Source organism: Cariama cristata, unplaced genomic scaffold (assembly GCF_000690535.1).
Source record: "Cariama cristata isolate BGI_N322 unplaced genomic scaffold, ASM69053v1 scaffold11134, whole genome shotgun sequence".
Classification (NCBI taxonomy): Eukaryota; Metazoa; Chordata; class Aves; order Cariamiformes; family Cariamidae; genus Cariama; species Cariama cristata.
The window spans coordinates 1-15,314 of record NW_009611265.1 but is presented as its reverse complement, the minus strand read 5'-3'; the positions used below and the strand labels follow the sequence as shown (position 1 = coordinate 15,314).

The 15,314-nt window shown below is 38.4% G+C and overlaps 1 protein-coding gene across 1 annotated transcript; it reads right to left on the bottom strand.

The window, feature by feature from the left end:
- Positions 1 to 200: 200 nt before the first annotated feature.
- PM20D2 (peptidase M20 domain containing 2) lies at positions 201 to 15,306 on the bottom strand (the record flags this gene model as incomplete). Its single annotated transcript, XM_009698186.1, has 6 exons — positions 201 to 403; positions 1,220 to 1,327; positions 5,623 to 5,758; positions 8,168 to 8,322; positions 11,329 to 11,471; positions 15,152 to 15,306. Coding segments are annotated over 6 exons (900 nt in total), but the record flags the coding sequence as incomplete, so codon positions are not given.
- Positions 15,307 to 15,314: the final 8 nt, after the last annotated feature.

The window sequence follows — 15,314 nt, the reverse complement described above, 5'->3', positions numbered from 1 at the left end:
AATTCATCACCATATTGAATACAGCAAACATTACAGGTAGATGAAATTGCACATTTTTGAAAGCAATGATACCATTTGCTTCTGCTAAAGTCCAAAAAAAAAATCAACATTTCTTCAGCTATGTGTTTATCCAGCCCCTTTTGGGATTTAAATACAGCATCTCCATTAAGTCAATCCTACTGAGAGAGGTTTTATGAAGTTTAGTGTGATGCACACGCTCCTATGCGAACACCAGATTCTTTGTTAAATTCTACTGGATTTATTTGCCCCTCTTCTTTTAGCTTCACCTGTCTAAAGTCTTCCCTGACTTCTTCTAGCAGACCTGGCTTGAAAATGACATCCAGTGCTGTCATTGCCAAAGCTTTTGCTGTGCGCAAAGCATAGAACTGAGCATTCTGTGACCCTGTAGAAAAAAAATTTCATGTTAGATTACTAATATTAGATATAAACCACCAGCTTACTGCTTAAGGCATATTCTATAAAAGAAGATCTTCAAGTTTAAATTGCAAGAACAGTTTCTTAAAAATGTACTTGCATGAAGTATGCCTATTTTCTGATACCTCAAAACAAATTTTCACATGCAAGTACTTAACTTCCTGCTACTCATGTAAACAACTAAGACTGAAAACAGGAAAATGAGTGTTCACATTTTCCTTTTTAGAAAATGCGCAGTTTTATACTGTTACCTCTATTACATTTGCAGAGTATCATGCCTTCAAAGTAAAAGTTACTTTTATCTTTTGGATCATGTTTAGAAACTCTTCTGAATACGCTGCGAGGGTTAATCCCTCTAATTTCTTCTGTCTAGACTGTATACTAAGTCAGGTTTTTAGTACGACGAGTGGTCATCCTTCCGACATACATTTAACTTTAAACATAAAAACAGAAATTCTACATTTTGTCAGCTTTTTTCTGCAACTCTACCAAAAGTTAATTGTTTCAAGGTCTATATTCAGTTCAGATCCCATCATGCTTGAAGAAAGAAACTCCATTTCTGTATAGGTATTCACATGCAGCCACTTCCAGATCTAGTACTTACAGTTTTATACATTTACTACACAGTAGCTTTGAATACATAGAAGCATGCAAAAGCCTTAATCCTCTGTAATTTGAGATATTTATAATTTCCAGGTTTGCTGTAGTGAAGAGTCAGCAACCAGTCCCTACCATGCATAAGGGCTCCAAATATAAATCTCTAACCCTTTTCACTTCCACTCACCTGCAGCTTCTGTGTACTGCTCAGTATGATTCAATGCATCAGAGCCAATATAAAAATAAGGATGAAGCCCAGGGACTACAAACGTAACATTTCCAAAGTCCGTGGAACCTAGAAGCAGCATAGACATTTTCTTAATGAAAAAGTGTTGAAGACTTTTGAATGCTGTAAGAAAAATGTATGACAGATATTACCTCCAGCCCCTATCTAAAACATTTCTAATGAGTCACTATCCGTACAAAAATCTCCCATCACGGAGATGTTTTCCCTAACTAGCCATCTTCAGATGCTGCTCTCCAGTGCGCTTCTGATCAATAACCATTTACTGAACTGCAAGGAAGATGTATCAGCATCTTCCTATTCCATTTACTGTTAATTTTTTATCACGCATTTCCTGATAGTAAGCTGTTAATTCAGAAACGATGAAAGCTGCAAACCTTGGAGTTTCAGGCAGTTCAGCTATTTTCCTGCTACAGCCCTTAGAATCAGGCCCAACAATTCCTGCTTTGCACCAGTATGCAAATATTAGCATCAGGTAGGGGACTCTGAAGTAGGTACAATCTATCTTTAAACAAAACCAGACTGAGAAGACAACTATTTTTTCCTGTGCTTTTTGATTATTCTCAGTTATGGAAAGCTTAACAGCACAAGCACTCCTGAAATAACAAGATCAGAACTAAACTCCAGACAAAATGGTAGTGCTTTGTAGACATAAAAAAATCTTGATGGCAATATCAAAGATTTTAATGGTTCTTTCATGCCAGACTAGCACTTTCAGTATATTAGCTAGTGATAGTACCTATCTCACAGTACTGCCTAAACTATTTAAGGATATCATCCTGAAGTAGTAGATCCTTCACAGCAAACCATCCAAGAGTCTGCAACTACTTCCTGAGTGCCTTTTTTACCCAAACAAGCAATCCACTCAGTATTTGTTAAAATGATATTTAGAACATGGAGAAATCAACATACCAGTTATTGTGAAATTCAGATACCAGAAGCAGCATTGTTTCATAACAGGGAAAAAATAGGGTTGACCAACTAAGATCTCAATTCACTTTTTTCAGGCCAGAGCTGCAAGAATTTTTCTTTAGCACTAGCATATAAGTGACTGTTCTAAAGATTTAAATTTATTTGTAACACATCAGGTAGCCTCCATATCATGACACTTTATGGGGAGGAGATACTGCTAATGCCTTAAGACTTAGTAATGAAGTGATTTAAGAATATAGATTTTATTTGGAAGCATACAGTTATTAGAAGTGAGTCCACAGAGCCTACATTATGCGATCAAAGAGTACAAGACTAGCTTGCTATTTGCTCTGCCTACAGACAAATGGAAGCAGCAAGGCTTGTCCAAACACATGATCTTTTCCCATAAAATTCAGCATGTATTTGAAGAAAATCCAACTCTTGGCACAGCAATAAGTTATTTTAATTTTATTAGTCTACAATATTGATCCATTCTTTGGTCAGTCTGGAAAGATAAGCCAGAAGTCTAGAAGTTCTGGCTACTCCAGACTACACCAAATGTTCCAGGCTTGCCTTACTAAGTCCTAGTACACAAACTGCTGGAAAAACTGTGTTGGCCTTTTCCCCTGCTCTCACTCAGCAAATGAAGCATTAGAAATTTCAGTGCATCCCAGCTCTCAGTCATGTAACTCCACTTAAACTTATATCCACATCCAATCTACAACCAGTTTACAAGTTATTTTGCTGAATGTAAGGGATTGAAACTTGGCATTTTCTCATAAGATGGAGAGCTTACCAAGCAATAATCTAGGCAGCTTTTAATAAAAACGTGACAGTCAAATCTTCCCTCTATCAGAAAAAATGTTACATCCTTAAGTGGTAGTAACCTAGCGGCATGTTTAAGACACCAGGTGTTCCAATGGTTTCCATACAAGCATCTGGAACTGTATGCTTGCTAGGGATGTACAAATCAGGATTCCTTCTAGAAGTATAAATATTTGCAGTTATCGATGCAATACACAGACTTGTGCTCTACCTTCAATAGAAAGGTATTGGCAGCTTCAGCCTCTCAAAAATATATCCTGAAGCTGATACTGAGGCCTCTTCAAGTCACTGAACATGTAATGGAAGTCAGTATTACCACAAACAAATGGAGGGGGAAACACAAGAGACTCCAGGAAGCATTTATATACAGCCTCAAGCTTCAAAAGTGGTATTTCCAAAATATACTGGCTCCTTCTTAAGATCATCTATATCTGTCTTCTGCAGAGGAAACCAACGAACCCCGTGAACACTAAAAATATCAGAGTAAGTTATCACAAGCATAGGATGCCTTAGTTGAGACATCCAAACTAAGCCATCTGCTTTGGGAGGTTATCAGTATCCTGCAGCAGAGCTACCCTACCAGCAGAAGAAGAAACAGGTTATGGCACCTGGTCAAAGCAAACTCCAATTCACATTATTTCACATCATCCTGGCTGTGTGCCAAATGAGTGGAGCGTGCACAAGGCACACACAAGGCAGTGTAATTTGATGGAGTAAAGGAATTCTTCGTTAACGCTTAGCTGCCTAGAGCGATACCTGTAAGCAGACCGATACTAATACCCATGTAGAGGTGGCAGCGAGTATGCTCATCTGTTAACGACTTTTCTGCTGCACAGACATGGAGAAGCAACTGAGCTATCTTCCTTCCCTTTCAACAGAAGAAACTGATATCCTAAAAGAAAACATTGAAAACCATATGAAAACTAAACAGAAATAGAGGTCTTGAAAAAGATGAGACAAAACACTCAACCCCCCGAAAAAAAGGGTAGCATACAAAATTCCACTCTGTCTCTGGAGGTTGTGCTTTGTTATCACTCCTGAATCCCCACTGCAAAAATTCAGAGGAGAAGCTGTGGAAAGAAAATTCAGTAAAGCCTACTGCAGTGCAAGATAAAAAAGCAATTGCTCATGCACATTTTGACATTTGACAAGCAATTTAAGGACAGGGCAGGCATATGGGGAGTTTCAGTTTAAACAAGTTAACAGTTAGCATTTAGCATATCACGTAACTTACATATGAAAGCACTATTACAATTAGGTGTCTGTACTAAGTTCATTCAAAGTCCTCTGAACCACGAAGATCACCAGTATTCATGATCTTCACCTTTCATACAATGGTTTGAAGGAAGCAACTAGCAGAGCTCCAGAAAGTTTCACTACACTAAACATTCTAAGTAAGGCTCCTCAGCCCCTTTCTTAGGCTAAAAGAGCAAAGTAGTAAATCTTACTGGTACCACACTGAAGAAAAAAGAAATCTGCCTTTAGTTAGGATTTGTCTTTAAATCCAAGACAATGAACCAGTTGAAGAAAGTATGCTACTGTTGCCTTAATTTGGAAGGGAAGCAAGAAGGAGAGAAAACCCATCAGAATACCATTAGATATGCTGCCTCCTCCTCCACTCAAACAACACTCTGAAGAACTGACCCCAAACACCAAGATCTCAACTGTCCAAATCTGCACTTAATATAGAGATTAGTACTGCAAACTAGTCAGAATAACAACTTTTCCTCCCAACCAAAGAGAAAAATCTTTAACATGAGTGGAGTAAAAGTATTTGAATATACAGTTATGATCAGTAGTGAAGCCTATAAAGTATCAGCAGCAGTTAAGACTTGAACAGAGCTCCTGTAGGAAGATTCTGAAAAACAACAACCATTAAGGGTAATGAGAAACCTGCCTAAGCATTCGAGAATTCACATTACTATAGCTCTGAGACCACGAAAGTGAAAGAGTTTGAGACATAGTCAAGACCCAGAAGTGAACACCTACTTGAACAGCATCCTTTTCAAAAACTAATCTGCTGAACTCACGAACTAAAGTTAGAGGCATACAATTACCTGTTAATGGAAAGAGGTTTAAATTATGGTTACTGATATGCTTACACTTCCACTTACAAATCTCTTCAAAAACTCACTCTAAAAATACTAGGTAGATGCTAGCAAATCTGTTTATATGTAAGCTTAGAAAATATTATTAAACAAGGTTCCTAAAAACCATGTCTCATCTCCATCCACAGCAAACCAGGATTCTGTATTTCAAAGCAACAGAATGAGCTCCAATTCATTACACATCCTCATGTTCTCAGTAAGACTGTCTTAGCTTTTCATCCTTCCATCCCTCCCCCCAAACTGTTTCTTACTTGAAATATTTTCAGAAATATTATCAGAAAATGATTACTGCTTTTCATACCTGTTGGGAAGATTTCTCAGCTTCTACAACATACAGAAACACAGGCCAGAGGTAGAATCCTTTTACAGAGCTTTAACTTTCTAACCTGGTTTTTCCTTCTGACCAAACCATGTTTAACCTAGCTCTATCCCATTATTTTATACACCTAAGAGTTGATCAAGCTAAGTTTAAGTCATAAGAAAACACACAGATGGAGTTACCTGACAAACCATTTGAGATACAGTCTTCTGATATAAATTCTATTCCAAGCTTCTTTCCATTCTCCTTGTAAACTTTCTGCAGGCTCTTATTTGGAAGCACATTGTAGTAATCATTTTCACCACCTTTTATTTCCACCTAGACAAAAAAATCCAAATTATGAGAAATTTTTCTCCAACTTAAACCAGCTTAATGTAAACAATTTAAACACCAGAAAAAATAAGTACACATCCATACTTCAAGGCTATGTCAAAACAGACATAAGTGCTAAGTTTCTTCCAAAAATACAACATTCTGCGAAGTATCACCCTTGATCAAAACACAGTTGGTGTTCTGTCATGCTTGCACTAAACAGCCAAATTCCAGAAGCATCGGTTTCATGGACAGCATCTCCAAAAATAGGAAACAGACACTTCCTGTAACAGCACCTAATGATTTCCACTGCAGGTAGTATTAAACTACATAGAAATCAATTCAGGCTTTCACCAAATTCCATTTTACTATTGTTTAGAACGCTTCCAATAACTACAGTCCCATTCATGAAATGACTTCACACAGGCAAGAAGTTTGAAAACTGTAAAAAAACCGTGTCAAATGTCATGTGCAGTGTCAAATTTGAGAAGAGATCTTAACTTTCATTCTGCATAGAGTACACTCTCTGAAATCCTTTTCCAGCTAGAGTGGAGAGGCCGTACTAGGAAAATAGCATCTAATGCCTCAAACAGACCTTAAAACTCAGTAGCCCACATCCATATACACTATACCTATTTGTTCTGATGAGCACAGACATTCTTGTCACAGCTGTATGTCATAAACCTGTAACTACAGAGCAGGTAGAACCACCTATCTTAGCAATACACAGCTAGGTAATCATATTGCTTGAACCAGCTACAGGAGACACTTCCCTTTACTAAAGGCGAAAAAGTGAGAAGAATGCTAACTAAAAAAAAAATCACTCAATTTTTCACATTTGGTTGCTACGTGAGCGTGCCATTTAATGGGGCAGAGGACCTAGTGACAAAGAACATGGAAAAAAGACAAAACACTCAATACCTGTTTTGCCTGTTCCTACTGGTAAGGCTGGCCATCAAGCCTCCCAGGTCTCTGAGCCTAGGAGCACTGTCTGTAGGAGAGAAGCATCACTCACAGCAAAAGACAAAAGAGATTATGGGGCACTTAGTGTACATACACAGGACCAGGCAGGATCCATTCAAGGATGCTGAGTAAGAAAGAAGCAGCAATGCAATCAGGAAGCTATCGTTTTTCAAATGTCATTAAAAGAAAGCGATGTTCCAGGTCACTGAAAAAGAGCTAAAGGTCTTATCTACCTTGAAGGGCCAAGAGGACAATCTGGGAAATTACAGGCTGGTCAGAACGTCCTATCCTCAAGCTCCCAGGGGGATTACAGAGCAAATAAATCCTCTTAAGATCCATGTCCAGGCACATGAATCAAAGGCAATTGTTAACATACAGTATATATTCATGGAAGAGCACACAGTACATGACCAAGCTTAGCTTTTCATGATGACATGTCTGACTTGGAGGGCACACAGGACATGCAAGCTCAAAGTGTTACGCTCAACGGCACAAAACTCCCAATTGCTGCCTGTTACTTGTAGCAGTCATCTGCAATCAATACTGGTGCCATTACTGTTTTAATATCTTTATTATTGATGCAGACAACTCCTGTGAGACCACATCTGGTGTACTGTGTTAGTTTTGTGCTCCTCAAATCAAGACTGGAGCTAGTCCAGGGGAAGGCCATAAAGATGATTAGGGTCCTGGAGAACATGATATACAAGGAAAGGTTGAAAACTTGATTTGTTGACCTTTCAGAAAAGAAGGTTAGGGCGAGATCTTATTGCTGTCTACAGTCATCAGATGGGGAGGGTACAGAGAAGACAGAATCAGACTTCTCGGAGATGCCCAGTGATATGCCAAGAGGCCACAAAGGAAATTCCTATTAGATACAACAGCATCACAGAATGGTTGAAGTTGGAAAGCACCTCTGGGGGTCGTCTTGTCCAATTCTTCTGCTTAAGCAGGGTCATCTATAGCTGGCTGCCCAGGACCATATCAAGGCAGCTTTTGAATATCTCCAAGGATGGAAACACCACAATCTCTCCAGGCAACCTCAGTTGTTCCAGGGCTCAATCACAGTATAAACATCAGGAAAAAAACTACTTCATCATGAGGTGGGTAGAGAGCTTGAGAGAGGCAGTAGAATTTCATCCTTGGAGATACTCAGAAGTTCAGACGGCACTGTGCAATCTGCTCTAACTGGTTCTGCTCTGAACAGAGGGTTAGATTAGATGACCTCTGGAGGTCTCTCCCAACCTAGATTCTTCTATGGCTCCATAATGTTCTACTTATAAACCAAAGCTTTCTTTCAGGACCCAAAGCAACAGAATAGCAAATAGTATCATAGAAACTTAGATTTATTTCAGCTAAACACCATGCAGACAAATGCTGTAAGCCTCAATTTCCTACTCTGGCCCACGTTATCTCCAGCATAACAGAAACAGATGACCATGAATACATTCTTACTTTGCATCCTGTGGCCACTGCAGCAGATCTGAAGCAGTTCTCAACCTTCTCTGTCAGAACACAAAGATCTTTCATTGATGGGGCACGCAAGTAAAACTCTAGCTCAGTGTAAGAAGGAATGATGTTAGGTTTCACACCACCATTTTTTATCACACCTGCAGAATAGGAAGAGTCACATTATCAGCATTAAATAGAACTGCTTGATCTTCAGCCCTGTCATGAAACTTCTCTGAAGAACTAAATATATATATAAACAAATCCCAAAAAAACATCAACTAAGCATGAAATACAACGAATGTCAAAAATAGACTATGTGGATAGAGTTTCTTCATCATGTCAGATTAAGTGTTTTTCAGCCCAATTTCATTGCATTATTTGGTTAGATACCTGTTACAAAGACAAGCCAAACTAGCATTCGTAATTAATCCCCTGAAACTCAATGCAGAGTTGTAAAGCAATCTGGCTGCCATTGAAAAAAAATTGTTATAAAGGCTATCTTGCATTCCAGCTTTTAAAGGTTTCCTTAACTAGAATATTTCCAACTTATTTTGCCAGCTGGGAGAGAAATTGAGTAAGTTGCTTTTCTCAGCAATACTGGAGTAATGCACATGTTGCAGTGCACAGAAAGTTCATTAGATTCTTCATACTAATTCTTTAGAAATATTGGAATGTATAATATACGTAGTTTTATTCAGGACTGAAGTTTGAGTTGAAAGTGTTCCCTCAAGGAAACATGTGACAGCTACATAGCTTTCAATTATGGCAGAGGCATTACCAAAGACCATAATATTTAGATATTTCAACAATAAAACATTGTGGACCTTGATTCTATATTAGATTTCAACGCATTAACACCTAGTTGCTTTCAACAGGCTGTTCATTTCCTGGTCTCCTACCCTCAATTTATATATGCAGCATAAGATTTTTTTTTTCCTGTAGGACTTGAGAAACTATCTACCTTAAATGGAAATTCTGCACAAAGTTACTGATGTGTGTCACTGATGCCTGAAAAAACAGCACTATCAGGATGCAAACAGGCTACAAATCTTTACTTTTTGTGCAGAAAACCTATGAAGAGTACACCCTCCCCCCCCCCTTTTTTTTTGTAAAACCTTTCCAATCTCAAATACAGTCAAAGTAAACAAAGCGCTGAATTAAACCACTATAAGCGCTAGTCCATAGCAAAAAGAACAGCTGAGATGAGAGGGACAGACATCAAAGGAAAGGAACCAGCAAGTAAGTAATCATGCAAATTTGCATGATACATACCATAATACATTTGCTCAAAACACACAGCTTAATGAGTAAGCAACTTTCACTTATCTTGTCCAGCACATTTGTAAATGGAATTGGATACAATCTAAGAGTATATCTACATTTAAATTTCAAAGCAACTGCAATACGGACTGCTTAAAAGTAGGCTGCCTGCAGACTACTAGTAGCACCCACTTTGCCCATCTAGATGGAACTTTTTTTACAGCCTGTTTAATACCACTTTTTGAACAGAAAAAAATCTACATTCCTATTTTTCAAGGGGGTAACATGTACTCCACTCATAAGCAGGGAAGAAAGATAACTTATCAAATATCTGCCAAACTCACACCAACAATGTTCAAGTACAGAAATTCTAGACTTCTAGTGTTTATAAGCAATGGAAATTATTTCAGTTTTTCTTCATGCGTTAAGAACAAGATTTTTAGGATCACTTAAGTCAACCGCTGCTCTTACCACAAGTCTACAACACAAGTTTCCAACACACTGTTGTAAAGCAAGCATTCCTAAAATTATCTCATTCTGGCTGCTTATACTTTCCCAAAAGTATTTTAAATATTTCCTGTTTGAAAACCAGGTTTATGACAGCAGTTGTATCACAGTAATTTAAGTTTTGCTGTTTCAGGAAGCGTTACCTCTAGGAGGCTTGTTTAGCTACTTAGTTTTTTGCCTACATTGCCCACATAGGCCTTAAACCATGAAGAAAGCAGTATTTAGGATTTTAGGCTTAAATTCAATAGAAGACTTAGGCACCTCCAACTTTAAGCCTGCCACACATGAGTTTCAGACACCAAGACTCATCATGAAGTGCTCTGTTTCCTACAAAGCAATAGGACAGAGATGCTGTGCCTGCTGCCTGAAATTCATTTGAGTATGCAGCACAGCAGAACTGCAAACATCTTCATCTACAGTCAAAAGGGTTATGGCTTCCAGACTCCACCCAGATATCCTGGAGAGACACACACGCATGTATTATACAGCACAAGCAGCCAAGACATGTAATGATTAGTTCAGAACTTCTGGAAGTGCTACAAGCTCTTAACAAGTATTCCAAATAAACAGTTCTACATTCAGAAGTCCTGCAGAAATGGCAAAGTTTCTTAATTTCAACTTGGAAAAAGTTGTGTTGGGTATAATAAAGGAAACCTGGGTTTATAGCTAAAGTGCAGCTTCCATCTCAACTTCTGAAACTTTCTCACTATACAAAAACAAATGCATGATGAAGGAGTATGAGGCAAGCTTAATGGTTAATGTGTCTTATTGTAAAGTGACCTTTCTACTCCAAAGTCTGCTAGATATTAAATATTAGAATCCAGTGAGCATCTAGTTCATTGGGCTACTAACCAGAACTATAGGCTTCTACTATCACTTGTTTTTTTGTACTTCAGCAAATAAACTTCACTTGCTCTAGACCACTAACCCTTTCCAATAAATGTCATCTAATCAATGGAATATCTGCTACAAAAATGATGCAGTAAGTAATACTTTTTTCAGAATATTTAATCTTATTCCTTTGCAAAAACACATACATCAACTGTAAGGAATTCAAGGCCATGTACCAAAATAAACTTAGCACTTTTTTTTTTTCTTTCTGAACTGCAACTTCAAGTGCAAAAGCTTAAAATTTGTCTAGCCTCTACCTAGGTACTGATGTCCTCTTTTGAATCTGACCTGTAATCCTATTTTCAGCAGTTAGTTCTGGACACTGACATGATTTTAAAAATTACAGACAAGCTATTTAAATGAAACACTGCTATTTCATAATATTTGAAGTGACTACACTAATTTAGTGCAATAATGCAATACTTTAAATTGTGGGATTTTGTAAGTTAGTATTTCAACAACCTAAACGTTTACTTGCTGGACATTAGATTTAATGAAGATCTCACCATGAACTCTCCAGGTCGGTTTCATTTGCTGTCTTAAAACAGACAGATTGTTGTATGCAAGAACAGCAGCATCTAATGCATTAACTCCTTCCCAAGGATAAGCAGCAGCATGAGAAGCTTTTCCATAGTATTTCACAGTCACACTAGGAAATAAAAGGCATTGCTTATTTGTTTCTTATTCACTGAAAAACACACTAAAATAAAGAGTTCCTTTTGTTCACACAAATACTTGTTACTTAAGTTTTGTGCAGCAGAACACCAAACAATTTACCCAGCACTACACTGTTGCAAAGTTGAACTATCTTTGAGTGCAGGAAGATGCTGAAAGATTTCTAGACAACCAAAGAAACGGAATGATATCAAGAGCCAACCAGGCAAAAGAGTTACCAGTAAGAGAACCTTTTCCCCAAGAACAATAGGTTTCACATATTACATTTCTCCAACACTTTTTTTTATACTGCCTGCCTGTTCTGAGACTTAAAGTTACTAACATTCTTCTCGGAGGAAAACCAACCCTTTTCTCGGATTCAAAATTAGAAGTTGATTGTCCTAATTCTTGTCAAACTTAAATAAAATGTGTGCATATATAAGACAGCAAAAGCACATTAATACGATCACACACAACCCATGTCTAAATAACAAAAGTCAAGTTTTAAAAGTGTAAAGGCATAGCCTAGTAGAAAATACACATTACTAGGCTACAGCAAGGATGTTTTCCCTGCACACCTCAAAAATGCTGGTAGAAAGGCCTGCAACAAGGAAGAAATCTAGTGCAAAGCTTATTCTCCAACTTTGTGGAAGTCATAAAATACTGCACTTAAACTTATCCAGTAAGAACTCATGCTTTGCTTCACCTGAGGGCCATTTATATTAGCCTTACAAAATAATTTAATAATGCAAATGATATGAAAACTCTTTAGACAAGAGGCAAATATTAAATACTGACAAATACATAAGGTATTACTATTTATCAAATACACAAATATAAAGGTTTTTTACCAATAGTAAAGAATTTAACTAAATCTGTTTGTAGACAATACCCTGTCCTTCACATAAAAAAACTCCATCTCCAAGCTCAAAGAGTTCCCCCTGCCCAAGATGCACAACCCGTCTCTTACCCAGCTAGGACGAGCCTAACTCGCCTGTCCCTCTGTCTCGCACAAATGCGAACTTAATCACTTACCCCAAACTGACCCCTCACGCTCTGCACCACCGCATAGCTGTAAGCTGGTACCAGAACTTACACACCAGATAGCAAAGCGGGACACAATGGAGTGTACCGTTGCAGCAGAAAGTGTCTCCTGTTACTGCCTGCAATCCAAATTAAGTATGCCCTTTTCCATCCCCTCTCATCCTCCAAGACAACCATACATCCCATTCTGTAAAGTATGAGTTGATTTAATAATGATAATAAATTTTAAGTAAGATAAAACTTATCCATTAACATCCCAAGTATTAGACTGCAACCCTTCAAATCAACTCAAAGGCAGAATAGATCCCTGGATATTCTCCAAAAAATGGAGAGAAGGCAAAGTAAAGCAGAAAGTCATGATGCAATAATTTTTTCCCCACAAGAAACATAGTGCTTATTAAAAAATGTGTTCTTTCAGCACCCCTTTTCTTGTACCTCTATTGCTACACAAATGTCACACACTCTCAGAAAGAAACTAACAGATTTTGGTGAATAACACCACCCTAAGGCAGTTTAAGGATCTCAGAAGAATGTGGATCCTGTTTGACAAATAATTAGTAGACTGATTAAGTGAAGGATAAGTGAATAAGAATCAGCAAATTTTGGTATGTATTCGTCACAGTCATCCCAGTACGTTAACTTTACTTCAGGCACAAGCCAGCTTTCAGAGGTTGCAGATATAGCAATACTAGTAATTTACCGATCACTCGTCCTTAAATTCCTTGAAAACAACCAAAGATCAGTTACAAATTATCAGAACAGTCTTTGTACCTTTGGAATCTCAGAATTACATAAATCATGACAAACTCAGTATTTCAAGCTTTTGGAGGCAGTAAGTTGTTTCACTCAGTATTTCAATGCGATGCCTCCCCCATACTCAAGGTTTAAAGGCTATCTAGGACTTACATCCTATCCGAATCACCTCTGAAGGTGATTCACCTCTGATCATCACCTCTGAAGGGAACCTCTGAAGGGAGATTTCCAAATCTTACTGTATCAAACTCAAAAGGCTATTGCAGGAGTTGAAATGAACAGAATCACAAAACTATCAATGAAAACTGCATCTTGAAGATTAGAAATATAGTCGTTGGTACAGCGACCAAAAGGCAAGCTGAGATAGGTCTTGAAGGAGATTATAATAACCAGTTAAGACTCTTTAGAAATGCAATGATGGAACAGAGCAGAGAACTACAAGGAAGACCAGGTGTTGCTAACCTTGTCTGTTTTACCATAAAACTTGGCAGTAACAGAAGCAAATTATCCACCAGGAATATCATTGGCAAAAGCAAAATGGTCGATAAAATTAAGCACATAGGAGCTGGAAGGTAGCAGAACCCAGCTGAAAATGGCTCTCAGTACATCGTCAGAAATGGTTCAAAAACCAGTTATTTAAATATTACAGAATTTAGTCAGAGACACCCAGACATAATACTTGGAAAAAACTGTTGCACTGGAGGGAGGTTACTAGCGGAGTCTCTGCAAGATAAGACCTTCTGATCAAGAATCATTAGTAACTGTGACAAACTGTAGTAACAAAACCTGCTGATAGACTACTGCTGGAACACTATGAAAACAGAAGAGGTTTATAATATCAAAGGAAGAACAGCATGGCCTTGCAGGCTGGCAGAGAAACCGATGGAAGCTCAAAAGTTTTTTAAAAGATCACGTACTTACAGACTAAGCATTTCTCTAAGAGCTGATTGCTTAGAAACGACCGAAGAGGAAGCCCCAAACATGCCAGTTGATTCCGAAAGGATAAGGAGACACTATGGTCCCAGCATCAGCTGAGTAAGGTCGAAGGAAATTCCACCTCATGTACTGTGTACAATCCTGCTTATGCACATCCAGCAAGGAGTATTTCAAGACAAGTCAAGTGACTCCAAGTACAAATGAACAAGTGCTGTCATTAAGTAGTAGAGCTAATCAAAACAAGACAGGGCATAATTACCGAACAGTTATATGGCTAGCTGGCAAAAGCAGCTGAGTGAGGGTATGACTGCTGTCTATACTTCTACCGGGGGCAAACAAGAAGGAAAGCCAAGAACTACTTTGAATAAAAAAAGCTGATGTGGATGTTAATAGATATAACATGGCCATGATTAAGTTTAGACTGGAAGTTAATAAAGATCCAAACAGCAGTCAGGCTTAGCTGACTGGCTCTTTCAAAAGTGGGACAGAAATCCTGAAATACTTTCAAAATGGATTAAAATAAAATGCATATGGAGGACTACATGACCTGGTGCCCAGGAAAGCAGGGGACTATGATCCATGAGGGTCTCTCCAGTTGCATTTTTATATTTTTCCTTTTTTAACAGATGAAATAATCACATGCATGTTTAAAAAGAAATGCCTAGAAATATCAAAAGAACAAATGGATTTCAGGGACATGTGGAAGATTATCTCAGAGCCATCAGGGATCTTTAATGCTAGGCTGAACACTGAACCTTGGAAGAACAGATCAGAGCGTCTGGAACAGAGACCTGGCTCCTTAGCTGACTGTAAATACTTCATCTGAAGGGCACCTGCAAGGTCTCCGGCCCTAAGTTCAGCCCCTTCCAAAGCAGCTCCCCTACTCGGAGAGGGGAGAAAAGGCTAATAGCAAGCCACCCCTTTCCACCTGAACCCACTCACTCATGCTCGGCCACATCAGGCAGGTAAGCTGCGTTTTCTTGCGAGGGGTGTGCCATAAAAACCACATCCAGGCCATCAAACGCTCCAGCGTTGATCAGGTCTATTTTGCCTCCTCCTTGCTCTTCCGCAGGCGTCCCCAGCACCGTGATCTGCAGCACAAAGG